Source organism: Sinocyclocheilus anshuiensis, unplaced genomic scaffold, assembly GCF_001515605.1.
Source record: "Sinocyclocheilus anshuiensis isolate Anshui unplaced genomic scaffold, SAMN03320099.WGS_v1.1 scaffold38, whole genome shotgun sequence".
NCBI classification, from domain to species: domain Eukaryota; kingdom Metazoa; phylum Chordata; class Actinopteri; order Cypriniformes; family Cyprinidae; genus Sinocyclocheilus; species Sinocyclocheilus anshuiensis.
This window is the reverse complement of record NW_015544213.1, coordinates 2,610,373-2,628,197: the sequence shown is the minus strand read 5'-3', so window position 1 is coordinate 2,628,197 and position 17,825 is coordinate 2,610,373. Positions and strand designations below refer to the sequence as shown.

The following is a 17,825-nucleotide window of genomic DNA, read 5'->3' as shown; positions in this document are numbered from 1 at the left end:
AGAGTGAAGTTTTTTTGAAGATCTAAAAATGCAGAAAGTTTTGTGTGAGGGGTAGGTTTAGGTGTATAGGGTTAGGTTAAGGGGACAGAAAATACAGTTTGTACAGTATAAAAATCATTACATCTATGCAATATCCCCATAAAACATGGAAACCCAACGTGTTTGTGTGTGTGTGTGTTTCACAGAGTGAAATATTGAGTCAGCTACACTTACAACATGATCAAAGGTTTGTTTGGTTCAGTCTGACCCCTTTAGCCCCTGCTGGTGGATGTTGTATCTACAATTGAGCAGCAAAAAGCATTTTCTTCCATTGGCTCCTTTTCAAAGCATGAATTTTAGAGATTTTGTTTTTCAAGCAACATTTAAATCACAAATATTTCATTATAGTATAATAGACTACAGCTCCCGATAGTTTAGCCAATCGGTTTTGTCATGACGTTCTTGCATCCTTATAATGATTAGGCACATAAGTATTTTTTTACTTGTTGATTTATTTTATGGGGCATCGCAGGAGGACAACCAACTCTTGTGCTCGTCCTAGACTATTACTAGATTTTAACTGGGAGGCCGGTTATGGGTTTATGAGGACAAACGTTATACTTTAAATACAGTGAGAGAGTTACAGTAACTTTAAAACATATACAATATATTTCAATGTATTAATTAAATGAAGTAAAATTAATAATAATAACAGTACTTATATTTCATATTAGAAATTATTTGTTGATTCAGAATTGAGGAAGGCCAAATTGTTGATACAGGCACAGTTTTAAATATATTAAAGCACAGCATTAAATTTTCCTCAGCATATGTAATCTCATATCAGACATCTCAGCAACATTGTTAGGCTGTTTATGTTTGTTTACTTTGACTTATTAGATCATACTTACATTTTTAAAGTAATATTGTGATGTTGTTTGCATTTCAACATGTGTGCTTGAAAAGAAAAAAACAAAAAAAAAAAAAAAAAAAATGTGGGGAAAGTGCCATACCACAAATGGGTTTATAGCCAGCATATGATAAGGAATGATAGGTTTGGAGTGGGTGGATATATGAATCAAAAGGCCTCAGTTGATCTTCAAGGAATGAAAACACACAGAATGTTTTATTTTATGTATTGTTTTTTTTTTTTTTGCTTGTCATACATCACTACTTTAATGAGACACAGATGCTCAAGAAGTCTTAAATTCCTTAGATTCTTTAAGAAAAAAAAATGCTGAAAGAACGGCAGTGGGAAATTTATATCCTTAAAGCACACAACAATTATCAAAACAGATTTTATAACAGTGAATAAGCACACGCATATTCGAAATATTACAAACGTAAATGTATGATAGTTCATTTTAAATTTATATGATTATATTAATTATGATTATAATGTGGTTCAAAAACTTTATAAATAAAAGCTTGACATGCAATGAATATGACATGGTTTTCCCTCACACCTACTGAAACATTAAATGTTACATTTTTAGAGAAGAGAAAATTTTAGTGAAATAAGCAGAGTAAATTTAGAATGAAAAAAAGAAATGACATTGTAGATTTTATAATAGGCCCACTAGCACAATTTATATAGTTTTTGATATAAAAGTTTGGATTTTTCTCTGAACCAGCTGTAAAAGAAAGCATAAATCAAGGGGTTAAACACTGCATTCAAATAAGCCACCCACATTAGCACCTCATATAATAGTGCTGGTATTGTATGGTTAACAATAGGATCTATGATGTTACACATGAAATAAGGCGTCCAGCAAGACATAAAAACTCCAATGACAATAGCAAGCGTCTTAGTGGCTTTCAGATCCTTTTTAGTAACTGATGATGAACTTGTGGGGTAGTTATTAATAACACGAACATGTTTCTGTGCTATAACAAAAATCCTGCTGTAAATGCTTACAATTATAAACATAGGGAGGAAGTAAAACACAATCGAATATGTCACTCCAATTTCTCTTCCATGCAATGCTAAACACCCTCCCTTGCAAGCAACGTGCACCTCCTCGGTTTTTAGGCTTTCGATTTTCAGCTCTGAGAATATGATGCCAAAGCCGAAAAAGGCAGAGAAGCCCCAGCTGACCAGGATCATGAATACGCTCACACGAGTGGTCATTCTGCTGTGATATTGGAGCGGCTGACAAACTGCATAATAACGGTCAATTGAAATAAATGTGAGGTGCAAAACAGATGCGTTACAGAGTGTAAAATCAGTGCCGGAGTGAAACTTGCAGAAAAAGTCTCCAAAGTACCAGCATGTCTCCAAAGAGTGTGTCATGCTGGGAGGCATGACAAAAGTGCCCAGAAGCAGGTCGGATACGGCCATTGAGACGATCAGGTAGTTGGTGGGTGTGTGGAGCTGCTGGAAAGAGGAGATGGTGTAGATGACCCACAGGTTGCCAAACACTATCAGTATGATGGTTATAGTAAAGAGGAGGTAGAGAGGAGCACGTAAGACAGGAGAATATACTGTCTTTATGCATGAGTCATTCAGGGATGCAAAACAGAGGCCGAAAGACTCTACTGTCCACGGTTGACTCAGATTCATTGTACAGGCACTTTAATACCTAGAATGAGAAAACAGCTTGATTAGACTTTTCCCCCTATGTTTTAGTTAGAAATTCTAAATATTACAAAGAAAATACTGAAGACCCACTGAGACACTTTTAAAAAGTACTTTTAACAAATATTTACTTAATATTTACAAACATTTTTTTCAATTTAATATCACATAGTTAATATATTTAATATCTTCAACAACTTAATTTTACATTAGGTTAGTATTTGATAAGTGAGTGTCGTATTTGTGTTGTTTTTTGTAATCTTACCGCAGAAAGTCTTTGTGCGTCCTGAGCGGATGATGGCACATCTGTATTTTGTAGCCTTTTGAATACTTTCACACAGAGAGTGTATTTTTCTGAGCCAATAAAAAGAGCCTTTTGTTGTCATGTGATTACAAAGAATTCCTGATTGGCTTTTGTGTCTCAAGATGTTTAAGAGTAAACTGTATGTGTATCTAGTGGTCAGTTTGGCTGGTTGTCCAGTTAGTCCATGCTGAAGGCCCTCAAAGGCATAAAATGGATAATTATTTATATATTTTAAATATTTTAAAAATGTTCAGTGTCTGCTGTCTTTGAGACTTGTCTTATTGTGGTGCCATCAGAGCGTCAACTTTGTCATGACTTCACTTTATTGCAGGCTGATCTTATTTGTTTTGAGTTGTAAATGCCATGTGACAAATTTTTGAACCCCTAGAAATGGTGGAAAATGCATTTGATGCTTTTCAGAGCAAATTGTTCACGAAGCATCTGGTAGCCATAATGTAATGAAGATTGACAAAGTTAGTTTTTTTTCTTCAGGCCTTGACTTGGGGGCGTGTCAAAGGAAAAATCATGGAGCTAATTGTTATTGGTCATAATTAGGTAGCCTATTTATTGTGAATGTTGACTGTACAATTTAGCACTTACACATTTGGTGTAATGTTGATGAAGAATAGCCGTTAAAGCATGCAGTAAACCATTTTGCTGGAAAAAAAAACTAAACTAATTTTGCTGGTACGAGGTGACATTTGGACTACATTTCCCATAATTCTCTGTGGCAGCTGTTCTGGTGTTCTGCTACACTTTCCAAGTGTGTATATAAGACAAAAAGACAAGCATAGCTTCCAGTCTATAATGGCCATGTTATGCACATGTTAGTGTGTTTTCATGGTGAGACTGGAATTGATCTTCTATATTGATTTCTTAACATGCAGCTATTTGCTCTTGTAGTCCATGTGTGCAAACAAAGTCACAGCTGCTGTTCTTAATGACTCATGGATAAATATATAGACAGATTGATTGGACTTTGCCCCTTTAGCTGTAAAGCTGGTGGAAAAAAAAAATATTGGTTTTATTTGGTAACAGATCGGGGACAGACCAGGACTTTCTGTAGGAAAGGAGTATTTATATTATGGGAAAAGTTGTTGCTTTGAGAGACTAATATTTATAGTAGCTCCTTCCATTGGAATTCCATAAATGGAAAATTTAGGAAAATGTATTTCTCCCTTGGGAGGAAGTCTGTTTTTATGGAATGCTGCTTAATTGAAACTACAACTTTATTTATAGCTGTTTTGCAGTGTAGATGGTACAGAAGTGAGCAGAACTAAACAGGCTAAAACCAACCTATCATTTTCCACAAGGCTGTTTGTTTTCATGGCTATCAAACACTAAAATGGATCTCTGTTATGAGGCTTTGAATGGATCCTGTGGGAAATATGTACGACCGTACGGCATCCACGTTCTGATGCTCATCGCCATTATGTTGACCACCATTGTGACCGTCATTGGGAATCTACTGGTCATCATCTCCATTGGACATTTCAAGCAACTACACACACCAACAAACCAGTTGATTCTTTCTCTCGCCTTGTGTGACTTTCTCCTCGGGCTGTTTGTCATGCCATTGTGTGTCGTCCGTTCCATGCAGGGCTGTTGGTACTTTGGTGATTTCTTATGTAAGTTACACACATGCATTGACATGACTCTCAGCATCGCTTCGATTTTCCACCTCGTGAGTGTGTCTGCCGAACGTTGTTGTGCTGTGTGCGGCCCATTAACGTATCATTATCGCTTCGGTTTTCCAACAGTGCTGTTAATTATCTCTATCAGCTGGTTGATCCCTGCCGTATTCTCTTACACGAGTACCTACCTCGAACTCAACCTTCATGGTGACAGGGACTTCTACGAAACACACGTACGCTGTGTGGGAGGGTGCCACGTCTTCTTTAGTCACGGCCCGGCGATGGTCACCTCCCTTTTTTCTTTCTACGTTCCTGGTCTCATCATTATTGGCATTTATTCTAGAATCTACATGGCTGCCCGAAACCAAGCGAGATCTATTAGTCTTCAGCTGAATCAGCTGAGGAGAGTTTATCCATCGGAAGGCACGCATCTTCGGGCACAGAAGGCTACGATAATGATTGCTATCGTGGTTGGTGTTTTCCTGGTTTGCTGGACTCCTTTTTTCCTCTGTAACATCATAAATCCTTTTATTGGCTACACAACACCCCCAATGTTGATTGATGCACTTGTTTGGTTTGGCTATGTCAATTCCACCTTAAATCCTTTCATTTATGCATTCATGCATTCTTGGTTCAGAAAAGCTGTGAGGATTATAGTAACTGGGGAAATATTTAAAAACAAAAGCAGCAGAAAACAGTTATACTCATAACTAAGGCCTAATTCGGAATAGCATAGCATACTATTGGTCAGTTAGACCAATTGCTTCACTAAATGATTAATCTGCTGGTCAGAACTGTGTAAATGCAACCAAAACTCAGCCATGCCTTCCTAAAACACCTCGTTCAAACACGCCCCCACATATCTACATCACTGTGTGGGAAGATTTGCATAACACCGTCCAAACGTATATGCAAAGAAAGAAGGCGTGACTTTTATTCTCGCTGTAGTATTGTTGCCGCCGCCGCCATGTCGTGGAGCTGCTGTGTGTTTCGTTGCGAAAGCCAAACTACTTGGTTTGGTCTTCCAAAAGAGGACACAACTAGAAATGAGTGGTTACGTTTTATTTACAACAGTGTTCCAGAACAGTTGAACCCAAATATTTGAGTATGTGTAGCGCATTTTACAGAGGAAAGTTTACTGAACCTGGTAAGGGGTGTAACAATTCCGTCACACGCTTGAGGTATTCGACCAGTCAAAATGCACTGGATCGCTGGCCCACCGCGCTTTTCAGAACGATGAGCATAGAGGAGCAACAATAATGTACAGTATGTGGAAAAATAATGTGTTTTTTGAACCTTAAACCGCGTAAACACATTGCATTACACCAAATATACAAAATAATGTTCTTTTTAGCAACATCATATGACCCCTTTAAGTGAATGAAAGGCAATAATCAGCTATATGCATTCACACAATTAATTTTTTATTTGAATGTTTCACAAATGACTTTATTGGAATGTTTCATTAAAACCTTGAGAAAGGCTACTAGCCGAAACGTTGGTTAATAAATAGCCTATGCTTAAGTGAGTGTGCAGTTGTTCTCTTTCAATTAGGTTTTAATTTTTTCCTTCAACTTGCACCTCTACAGGTGTGCGTTCGCTTTGCCTCACTTGCTCATTAATACAACATGGCACTGAGTTGTGAGAAACGAAATGCGTTGACGTCATTGCTTAATGTCCAAAAAGAACCGGTTCGCAGAAAATGAATCGGACTTTGCATCACTAGCTTCATAACTAACTTAAATACATTTATACTGATGATTTATAATAATCCACACTTAACTCTAAATATTTATGTAAATTAATACATGCAGTGATTTATTATTTCATGCTGTTTATGTTGTTTTTAGGGTCCTTTTTTGTCTCTTAATTACTGATTTCTTTCATTCTACTCATTTAATGCGCTGTTGGACACAAAAGTTTGAATTAAAGCACTGATATGTGCTGTTTGTCTTTTGTATGACATTTCATGTCACACCTGTCATAAAGATCAGTGGGTGTTTATGGGTAAACAGGCTGCACCTGATGGGTTATTAGTGCTGAAGAGACTGTTGTTGTGTTCATCCTAATGAGTGACAGTGTTAATGATGCGACTTCACACGTTTGGATTTTGAGGCATGTTTGAAAGTCATTAAAACAGAGTGGTTGTAACAAGTCTCATGGGAACCTTTGTTAACAAAAAAAAAAACAAAAAAAACATCACTACAGAAGAGTGTGTGAATGGGGCCCTTTTAGGCCCTATGAATGTGTGTCTATGTGACAAACTGACATGAAGCAAAGGTATCTTAATGTGAATTAAATTCATTGTCATATAATTTAAAACATGAAATGTTATCATGAAATATTTGCGAAAAAATTCATTAGAAACTCAAATCATTCAGTCAGTTCAAATCAGGTGTGTCCATGTTCTTCACTTTTATGGTCTTTTGAAAAGCCAAAGTGAAATTATTCCCATTATTCTCTCATATTGTAGGGCTATGTGATTAGACTGAAGCACAAAGAAGTTAAAGTTTGTTTTCCTGTCTGTCTCATTAATGACAAAAGCTAAGCTCTGTAGGGCATTATAGGTAAACAGGTTGGCTGTGATAATAATGTGACAGGACACAGCTAATGAGCTTCATGCGCGGCATAAGTGCTAAGCAGGTGAGCGCTGGTATTAACACCTTTGATTAGTCTGACTGCTTTGAGAGTCACTCTGATAAAATGGAGTATGATAACAAGTCTCATGGCTCCAAGACATTAATGAGGTGTGTGTGACTGACAGCTGTGGTTTTGAGAGCCTGCAGTGGAGGCCCAGATAGACATTTACTGTGCAAAAATCTTTAAACATATAATAAGTGTTAAAAAGAACCTCTTCAAAAAAATTAAGAAATACTCAGGTCAGTGCAGAAATTGCATTTACTGTAGTTGTAGTTATAGAGTTTAAATACTTTTAAAAGTAATTTAAAGACATTAAAAGATTGAAGGTTCTAAGTTTTATAGATAGAATATTTCAAAAGGGGTGTGTGAAGTGCATTCCTCTATTTTCACATTTAAATAGCTTTTTCTATTATCTAACACTAAAAACACTAATAATTTAATAACACTGTTAAATGAAACTTCTGAATACACATTTTCCTACTGTAGTTTATAATGCTGTGATGCCTTAATTCACTTGTAGAATTGAAAACAACCTTTGTTTAGACAAAATAGTATAGAATTTTAATATTGAGCACTTATTGGTTTTCAGCCATAACATATAAATAATTATTGCCTTATTGGTGTCAGCCAGAATTTTAATGTATGTGCAGTCATTTAAAAAAAATATTGTGTAATTGTCTAATAATAATAATAATAATAATTCCAGAGGGACAGAAGGGCCCAAAAATTATATATTTAAAGATGTATATTTCATATCACAGATGTTTTTTTTTTCATCAGTATATATTGCATTTAATGAATAGTGTCCAATTTCTTTTTTAATTTTAATCTGCTGATTTCATGTTGTTTTTGTAACCATGGGTTAACTTGACAGGTGTGGGTGGGTTCCTCTGAATATGAGAGTATATATGGACAAATCTTAGCTACACTAAGTCCATTTATGGAGTTAAATTGGATGGGCATGCACTATATATGTGTATATCTTTCTTTGGATATTGGTCTTTAACAAACTGTACTTATCTTTATAATTCTCAGCCTTTTTATGATTACAAAGAAAATCTTTTTAGCATCCAGGGCAAATGTGATGACTTTAAATAAGACTGATATTTACTTTGAAAATATGTTTCTCTGCTATCCACTCCTGCCAAACTCTTGTCCGAAACTGCATCGTCTTACTGTTGTTAAAGTGGCGATATATATTTTAATGGTGCTGATGATCCTCACAACAGTTTTTGGGAACCTGCTGATCATCATCTCCATCTCTCACTTCAAACAGCTTCAGTCTCCAACTCATCTGATCGTTCGCTCTCTGGCTTCCAGCGACTGTCTGTTTGGTCTTCCAAAAGAGGACACAACTAGAAATGAGTGGTTACGTTTTATTTACAACAGTGTTCCAGAACAGTTGAACCCAAATATTTGAGTATGTGTAGCGCATTTTACAGAGGAAAGTTTACTGAACCTGGTAAGGGGTGTAACAATTCCGTCACACGCTTGAGGTATTCGACCAGTCAAAATGCACTGGATCGCTGGCCCACCGCGCTTTTCAGAACGATGAGCATAGAGGAGCAACAATAATGTACAGTATGTGGAAAAATAATGTGTTTTTTGAACCTTAAACCGCGTAAACACATTGCATTACACCAAATATACAAAATAATGTTCTTTTTAGCAACATCATATGACCCCTTTAAGTGAATGAAAGGCAATAATCAGCTATATGCATTCACACAATTAATTTTTTATTTGAATGTTTCACAAATGACTTTATTGGAATGTTTCATTAAAACCTTGAGAAAGGCTACTAGCCGAAACGTTGGTTAATAAATAGCCTATGCTTAAGTGAGTGTGCAGTTGTTCTCTTTCAATTAGGTTTTAATTTTTTCCTTCAACTTGCACCTCTACAGGTGTGCGTTCGCTTTGCCTCACTTGCTCATTAATACAACATGGCACTGAGTTGTGAGAAACGAAATGCGTTGACGTCATTGCTTAATGTCCAAAAAGAACCGGTTCGCAGAAAATGAATCGGACTTTGCATCACTAGCTTCATAACTAACTTAAATACATTTATACTGATGATTTATAATAATCCACACTTAACTCTAAATATTTATGTAAATTAATACATGCAGTGATTTATTATTTCATGCTGTTTATGTTGTTTTTAGGGTCCTTTTTTGTCTCTTAATTACTGATTTCTTTCATTCTACTCATTTAATGCGCTGTTGGACACAAAAGTTTGAATTAAAGCACTGATATGTGCTGTTTGTCTTTTGTATGACATTTCATGTCACACCTGTCATAAAGATCAGTGGGTGTTTATGGGTAAACAGGCTGCACCTGATGGGTTATTAGTGCTGAAGAGACTGTTGTTGTGTTCATCCTAATGAGTGACAGTGTTAATGATGCGACTTCACACGTTTGGATTTTGAGGCATGTTTGAAAGTCATTAAAACAGAGTGGTTGTAACAAGTCTCATGGGAACCTTTGTTAACAAAAAAAAAAACAAAAAAAACATCACTACAGAAGAGTGTGTGAATGGGGCCCTTTTAGGCCCTATGAATGTGTGTCTATGTGACAAACTGACATGAAGCAAAGGTATCTTAATGTGAATTAAATTCATTGTCATATAATTTAAAACATGAAATGTTATCATGAAATATTTGCGAAAAAATTCATTAGAAACTCAAATCATTCAGTCAGTTCAAATCAGGTGTGTCCATGTTCTTCACTTTTATGGTCTTTTGAAAAGCCAAAGTGAAATTATTCCCATTATTCTCTCATATTGTAGGGCTATGTGATTAGACTGAAGCACAAAGAAGTTAAAGTTTGTTTTCCTGTCTGTCTCATTAATGACAAAAGCTAAGCTCTGTAGGGCATTATAGGTAAACAGGTTGGCTGTGATAATAATGTGACAGGACACAGCTAATGAGCTTCATGCGCGGCATAAGTGCTAAGCAGGTGAGCGCTGGTATTAACACCTTTGATTAGTCTGACTGCTTTGAGAGTCACTCTGATAAAATGGAGTATGATAACAAGTCTCATGGCTCCAAGACATTAATGAGGTGTGTGTGACTGACAGCTGTGGTTTTGAGAGCCTGCAGTGGAGGCCCAGATAGACATTTACTGTGCAAAAATCTTTAAACATATAATAAGTGTTAAAAAGAACCTCTTCAAAAAAATTAAGAAATACTCAGGTCAGTGCAGAAATTGCATTTACTGTAGTTGTAGTTATAGAGTTTAAATACTTTTAAAAGTAATTTAAAGACATTAAAAGATTGAAGGTTCTAAGTTTTATAGATAGAATATTTCAAAAGGGGTGTGTGAAGTGCATTCCTCTATTTTCACATTTAAATAGCTTTTTCTATTATCTAACACTAAAAACACTAATAATTTAATAACACTGTTAAATGAAACTTCTGAATACACATTTTCCTACTGTAGTTTATAATGCTGTGATGCCTTAATTCACTTGTAGAATTGAAAACAACCTTTGTTTAGACAAAATAGTATAGAATTTTAATATTGAGCACTTATTGGTTTTCAGCCATAACATATAAATAATTATTGCCTTATTGGTGTCAGCCAGAATTTTAATGTATGTGCAGTCATTTAAAAAAAATATTGTGTAATTGTCTAATAATAATAATAATAATAATTCCAGAGGGACAGAAGGGCCCAAAAATTATATATTTAAAGATGTATATTTCATATCACAGATGTTTTTTTTTTCATCAGTATATATTGCATTTAATGAATAGTGTCCAATTTCTTTTTTAATTTTAATCTGCTGATTTCATGTTGTTTTTGTAACCATGGGTTAACTTGACAGGTGTGGGTGGGTTCCTCTGAATATGAGAGTATATATGGACAAATCTTAGCTACACTAAGTCCATTTATGGAGTTAAATTGGATGGGCATGCACTATATATGTGTATATCTTTCTTTGGATATTGGTCTTTAACAAACTGTACTTATCTTTATAATTCTCAGCCTTTTTATGATTACAAAGAAAATCTTTTTAGCATCCAGGGCAAATGTGATGACTTTAAATAAGACTGATATTTACTTTGAAAATATGTTTCTCTGCTATCCACTCCTGCCAAACTCTTGTCCGAAACTGCATCGTCTTACTGTTGTTAAAGTGGCGATATATATTTTAATGGTGCTGATGATCCTCACAACAGTTTTTGGGAACCTGCTGATCATCATCTCCATCTCTCACTTCAAACAGCTTCAGTCTCCAACTCATCTGATCGTTCGCTCTCTGGCTTCCAGCGACTGTCTGCTGGGCTCTTTGGTCATGCCGTACAGCATGGTACGATCTGTTGAAGGCTGCTGGTATCTGGGAGATTTTGTGTGTAAAGTGCATTCTAGTTTAGACATGCGCTTCTGTATCTCCTCAATACTGCATCTCAGTTTAATATCTGTTGACAGGTACATGGCCATTTGTGACCCTCTAAGATACAGAATGAGGGTCACAGACAAAACTGTAGCTGTATTTATAACCTTCATATGGCTGTTTTCAATTCTTTACAGTTTTTTTATTGTGTTTTCAGGTGTAAACAAAATGGGCTTGGAATCGTTCATCTTGCAGGTTTACTGTGTGGGAAGTTGTGTTTTGTTTTTTAACAAACAGTGGGGTATTATATGTCCAATTCTCACATTTTTCCTTCCTGGGACGATCATGAGCTCTCTGTATATGAAAATCTTTTATGTTGCGCAAAAACATGCAAAGATGATGTCAGAAAGAGTGACTGTGATGGCAGCAGGAGGGTTGAAGAGCCAAAGCTCTGTTCACAGAGAGAGAAAAGCAGCTAAAACTCTAGCCATTGTCATGGGTGTTTTTTTGTTCTACTGGCTGCCTATTTTTATTGCTACTATCATCGACTCTTTTCTTAATTTGTGACTCCAGCCAGTGTCTTTGATGCTTTGGTTTGGTTCGGATATTTTAACTCCACTTGTAACCCATTGATCTATGGTTTTTTCTACTCTCGCTTTCAGAAGGCCTTCAAAATACTCATATCGTCCTCTATTTATGGCTTCATTGACTCAAGCACCTTCACTTTTGAATGAATGTCATTTTTATATCAGGTTATCATGTTATGCATCACAATAAACAATTCTTCCTCTTATTAAACTACATGCTTTTATCGGCTAGTTCATGCATGCTGAAATAATTTACCATATGATATTGTGGACAATATGACAAAATATTAATAAACTTTTTACAACTATTGAAATAAACTGTGTTCTATATCTTATAAGAACCTCCTAAATTGAATGAAAGTTGTGATGTTATTATCTATTATTCCATATAAGTGGAAATTATAAATACAGCAGTTACTTCTAACTTAAATGTAGGGCAAGGTTATGCATCAGCCTAAGCTCATTTAGAAATGAAGTAGATAAAACATAACATGATATGTGATGTTTTATTTATGTTTGATCACACATGCATGTTTTTTTTTTTTACATTAAAATTATCCCTTTAGAAGAACATCTGTGCCCTAGTGTGTATTTGATTATGATTTTGTTGAAAATTGGAAACAATTGTAGGAGTGGCAAAAGAAAAATATGTATTTTTCAAAATCCAACATTACAGACAAAAACATGACTGTAAATTTTTTTTTAGTTTTTACAAAATCATTTTGGCAGCTGTGGTTGTATACAGAAAATACAGAAAAACTGTAAAAACATCTACAGAACAAACTGTGAATTTTACAGTATAAAACTGTAATTTACAAACAAGAAAATATGAGTGTAATAAACTAGTAAATTCAACAATGCACACTGCTACTAAAATCTGTTTAGCATCTTTAACATAAACTGACAACAACCATAATAATGCAGGTGGTAGAAGAGACAGCAGCATGAAGAATCAGTTAATCACAAGTAGCTTTTCCACGAGCTGAAGTATATACTAATATATAGAAGGCCCACAGAGTCATTCACGCAAACACTAAACACCATCATGGTAACACACATGGCACTTAAATAATGCAATAGCCTAAACATTCATTAAACAACAGAAGATGCAATATAAACCCAAATGTACATAACTGATAACAAAAATGACAAAACTATTAAGAAACATGATTATTTAAACAAAATACTTTCAAATGTGGAGTGTCATGCAGAGAATTCTGGGAATAACAGTTTACAGTTTTTTTACTGTAAATTATACGTTGATTTGTTCTTTTTTTACTTCTAAAAATTGTACAATTAACAGCATTTTACCCTGTATATAGTAGGCTATGGGAACTTACTGTTAACCTATTAACAGCTTTTTCCCCGTAGCGTCTTTACAATATTTTACAGTTAAAATTACACTCATTTTCTACAGTGGAATCATAGTCTTTAAGCCTCAGGAAATCTGTGCAGAAACTGTTATCACTTTTGATCACCAGGTGGTGCTATGCTCTACATGGTTAAAGGGATAGTTCACCCAAAAATGGGAATTCTATCATCATTTAATCACTGTCATGTTGTTCCAAACCTGTATGAGTTTCTTTCTTTTGTTAAGCACAAAAGAAGATATTTTGACGAATGTGCGTAACCAAACAGTTGAGGGTAACCATTGACTTCCATAGTATGGAAAAAAAATACTTTGGAAAATACTTGTCAGCCATCTTTATCGTTTGATTTCTGTGTAGACCTGTGTTTGCTTCTCTCGTTATTTACTGTACACTACATGCGTGAATCAGTGGGCGGGGCTAATCAGGCAGTGATGTAGAAGCAGGCGTTGATCTTCTTCTGCGGAGGCGGGGTTTAGCCACACTATTACGTCATAAAGTGACAGATTCCACAAGCTGTCATTTCGACATACTGGCTTCAATATAAGCTGTTTTTAGACTAACAAGAAAGTTTTGAGTTCTGAAACTTACAGGATGTTTTTATAGTACAATGACCTCTTATATGTCAAAAGATCAAGGTCATTTTGATTTCTCAGTTCATGACCCCTTTAATGTGTAATTAAAAGGAGTTTACTTAAAAGGCGTAGCCATCAAAATCAAAATTTGTTTATATTTACAAAATAAAATTAAGTTGGCCAGTGAAAACATTGGAATTATTTTCTTTGTACTTTAGTCAATTATATAAAGGTTAAAGAGAATGAACAAATAACATATTCTTGATTTTATGGCATTTCACAAAACGTCCAAACTTTTCTGGAATTAGGGTTGTAAGAGGATCATTGTGCAGTGTAGAGAGCTTCATTGATTATAACATAATGTCATGAGATTGTGATGTACTAAGATGAGTAACAGTTTTTTAGTGATTACATATACATATTACATATAGGCTATATAATCCATTCAGTATTTGATAAAAGTTTTGCTTTTATGCTGCTAAGAGGACGAACAGCCACATACATGCTGCAAAGTTTCGGGTGCACATCTGTATGTGAATGTGGGATTCAGTCTCAAAATTGCAGTGACTGTCATGGTGATAGTCATACCAATGGACAGGACAAAAATACTTAAAGTCCCCCTGTAGTGAAAATCAAGTTTTTTTTATGTTGTTTATTTGTCTATATGGTGTTTTTAATATGCCTTTAGACAAACCATGTGCCAATCTATTAATCAATACCATTTCTGAGCATTTTCTCCTTAAAACTGTAGTTTCCCAAAGGCTGACCCAGAAATACAGTTTGAAACAGCCCTCGGTTTGCTACGTCACAAACCAATAACCAATCACATCAAGGGATCGATTCCTATCACTAGCATGCAAAATATACCAATACCAGCACAAAACCAAAAATAAATTAAAGCAAAAAACCCATGACGCTGTGGTTTAATGTGAATTTAGAACCGCTAACTTGCATTATAACCCGTGGCAACAGTGTAAAAGTAGCCCGGAGTCAGACGCACCTCTCCCGCAACTGCGTCTGCACTTCACACGCATATGCTCGCGGGCGCAAGTTAAGAATCACAAACGGCTGTATTCAACGAATGTTACAGTATTCACTGTTGTTGTCCGCTAGTAAAAAGATAGTTTTATCAGTCATTATCCGTGTACGCCATTGTTTTGCGTTTACTACAGTTCAGTGGATCAGGAGGCGCTGGCTGGTGTGACTGAGTGGAGGCGGGACTAATTTGCATATTCATAGATCAGCGTATAGTAAATGAGGCAAGGGTGTAGAGCTGCATTCAAGCTATTTTAAGGAATGAGAAAATTATTTTCACAAGAAAAAACATTTAAATATGTAATTTTGATGATCAAAGATAAGTTTTAAGGGATAAAATATTTGACTACAGGGAGACTTTAAAATATGTCAAAATACTTGTGCGTTAAGGCCGGAATACCCTCAGTAATGGTGTAATAATGTCTACAACTCATCTATTGAGCTTCAGGTCAGGACACACAGTTGAAGTATATTTTCTCATTTTAATCCCCTGAGTTCATGTGTTTTTTTGTTTTTTTTTACTCTGGGTAACAGTGACAGGTGTAGGGAGGGTTACCTCAAATCTGAGAGTATATATGACCAAATCTGAGCTGCTCTGAGTCAATTTAGGGAGTTAAACTAGATGGGCATGTACTATATATGTTCACCTTTATTTGGATATTGGTCTTTACCAAACTATAATCTACAAAATTATTCTGTTTATACTTTGGCTTATAGTTAACGGCCTTTTTACAGTTACAAAGGAATTTATCTCAGTATCCGGAGCAGACGTGATGACTTCAAATGAAACTAACACTCAGATTGTTTTTCTCTGCTATCCACTCCGGCCGGACTCCTGTCTGAAAGTACAGCGCTATGTTGTGGTTAAAGTGGCAATGTATGTTTTCTTGGTGCTGATGATCCTTACAACAGTTTTTGGGAACCTGCTGATCATCATCTCCATCTCTCACTTCAAACAGCTTCAGTCTCCAACTCATCTGATCGTTCGCTCTCTGGCTTCCAGCGACTGTCTGCTGGGTTCTTTGGTCATGCCGTACAGCATGGTACGATCTGTTGAAGGCTGCTGGTATCTGGGAGATTTTGTGTGTAAAGTGCATTCTAGTTTAGACATGAGCTTCTGTATCTCCTCAATACTGCATCTCAGTTTAATATCTGTCGACAGGTACATGGCCATTTGCGACCCTCTAAGATACATAATGAGGGTCACAAACAACACTGTGACTGCATTTATTATCTTTATATGGCTGTTTTCATTTGTGTACAGCTTTTCTGTTGTGTTTTCAGGGATAAATGCAGTTGGACTTGAGATGCTGATATTGCAGACTCATTGTGTGGGAAGTTGTGTTTTGTTTTTTAACAAGCAATGGGGTATTATATGTCCAATTCTCACATTTTTCCTTCCCGGGTCGATCATGAGCTCTCTGTATATGAAAATCTTCTATGTTGCCCAAAAACACGCAAAGGTTATGTCAGAAAGAGTGACTGGAAGGTTGAAGAGCCAAAGCTCTGCTCACAGAGAGAGAAAAGCAGCTAAAACTCTGGCCTTTGTCATGGGAGTTTTTTTGTTCTGCTGGCTTCCTTTTTTTACTGTAACTGCTCTTGACCCTTTTTTCAATTTTTTCACCCCAGCTATTGTTTTTGATGCTGTAATTTGGTTTGCATATTTGAACTCCACTTGTAACCCCTTGATCTATGGTTTTTTCTACCCTTGTTTTCAGAGTGCATTTAAGATTCTCATTTCCACTTATATCTGTGGCAACAAGGATTGTAACACTTTGGTATTTGAATGAATAGGGCGCTCAAACTTATCACTTGTCATTTTCTTCATCACAGTAAGATTTTTTTCCCCCCTGCAACTCTTTTATATGTTACAGTTCATTTTATCTTTTTATTCCTGGGTACAACAGATCTAAAGACATACCATAACTCATAACTTACCAAGTAAGATACTCAACAAAAACGCATACAGCATGTCTTTTTGTTGAGTATCTTACTTGATTCCTCCGGATTTTATGACTCATATAATATGATATATTGAGAATATGAATAATGAGGCCCAAACTGAGCAAAAATATGCAATTTGGTGATATTTATATGAACAAATAGTAAGGTGAAATTCTGATGTCTAATGTAAATCATTGAGATCTTTATAGCAGCTTAGTCGACTGCTTAAATAAAATGATATAAATATCAATCTCACAATAATATGTTTTATTAAGATGATATTTAAATGCTTAGTTTTATGATCAAAGCTCTGTAGTTTCAAAACATATAATGCAGTACAATACATTAATGATGTTGACGTTCATTAAAAGTATCATGGATCATATTTGAGATTCACATTTGAAAATGATATTTCTAAAAAATGATAATGATAAGGTCGATATGTTGTTATACTTTATAGATTATCATGTCATGGGTGTTTTTTTGTTCTGCTGGCTGCCGTATTTTACTGTTACTGCCTGTTCTAGGCCCTTTTTTCAATTTTTTCAATTTTTTGACCCCAGCTGATGTTTTTGATGCTTTGGTTGGGTTTGCATACCTTAACTCCACTTTTAACCCATTGATTTATGGATTTTTCTACCGTTGTTTTCAGAATGCATTTAAGTTTCTTATATCCACTTATGTCTGTTGTGTCAAAGATTCAAACACCTTGATATTAGAATGACTACAGCGCTTACACTTATTTCACGCATCACAATAACGTTTTATTTTTATGTAATACTTTTATTTTCTAGTTCTATGTTACGCTGAAACCATTTTGCAAATGTAGGCTATTCTTTTTAC

The 17,825-nt window shown here is 35.5% G+C and overlaps 3 protein-coding genes and 1 pseudogene across 3 annotated transcripts; 3 read left to right on the top strand and 1 right to left on the bottom strand.

The window, feature by feature from the left end:
• Window positions 1-1,558: 1,558 nt before the first annotated feature.
• taar11 (trace amine-associated receptor 11) lies at window positions 1,559-2,542 on the bottom strand. The gene has a single exon (XM_016497724.1). The coding sequence runs from the start codon at window positions 2,540-2,542 to the stop codon at window positions 1,559-1,561; it is 984 nt and encodes a 327-aa protein (XP_016353210.1).
• Window positions 2,543-4,206: 1,664 nt separating this feature from the next.
• Window positions 4,207-5,205, top strand: taar1b (trace amine associated receptor 1b). Its single transcript, XM_016497744.1, has one exon. It carries the CDS (start codon window positions 4,207-4,209, stop codon window positions 5,203-5,205), a length of 999 nt encoding a protein of 332 aa, XP_016353230.1.
• Window positions 5,206-11,174: 5,969 nt separating this feature from the next.
• On the top strand, window positions 11,175-12,235 carry LOC107697102 (trace amine-associated receptor 4-like; annotated as a pseudogene).
• A 3,576-nt stretch (window positions 12,236-15,811) lies between these two features.
• Window positions 15,812-16,828, top strand: taar12c (trace amine associated receptor 12c). The gene has a single exon (XM_016497743.1). It carries the CDS (start codon window positions 15,812-15,814, stop codon window positions 16,826-16,828), a length of 1,017 nt encoding a protein of 338 aa, XP_016353229.1.
• Window positions 16,829-17,825: the final 997 nt, after the last annotated feature.

Coding starts and splice junctions, on each gene's coding strand:
- taar11 (XM_016497724.1), bottom strand. CDS start 2,542: ATGAATCTGAGTCAACCGTGGACAGTAGAGTCTTTCGGCCTCTGTTTT.
- taar1b (XM_016497744.1), top strand. CDS start 4,207: ATGGATCTCTGTTATGAGGCTTTGAATGGATCCTGTGGGAAATATGTA.
- taar12c (XM_016497743.1), top strand. CDS start 15,812: ATGACTTCAAATGAAACTAACACTCAGATTGTTTTTCTCTGCTATCCA.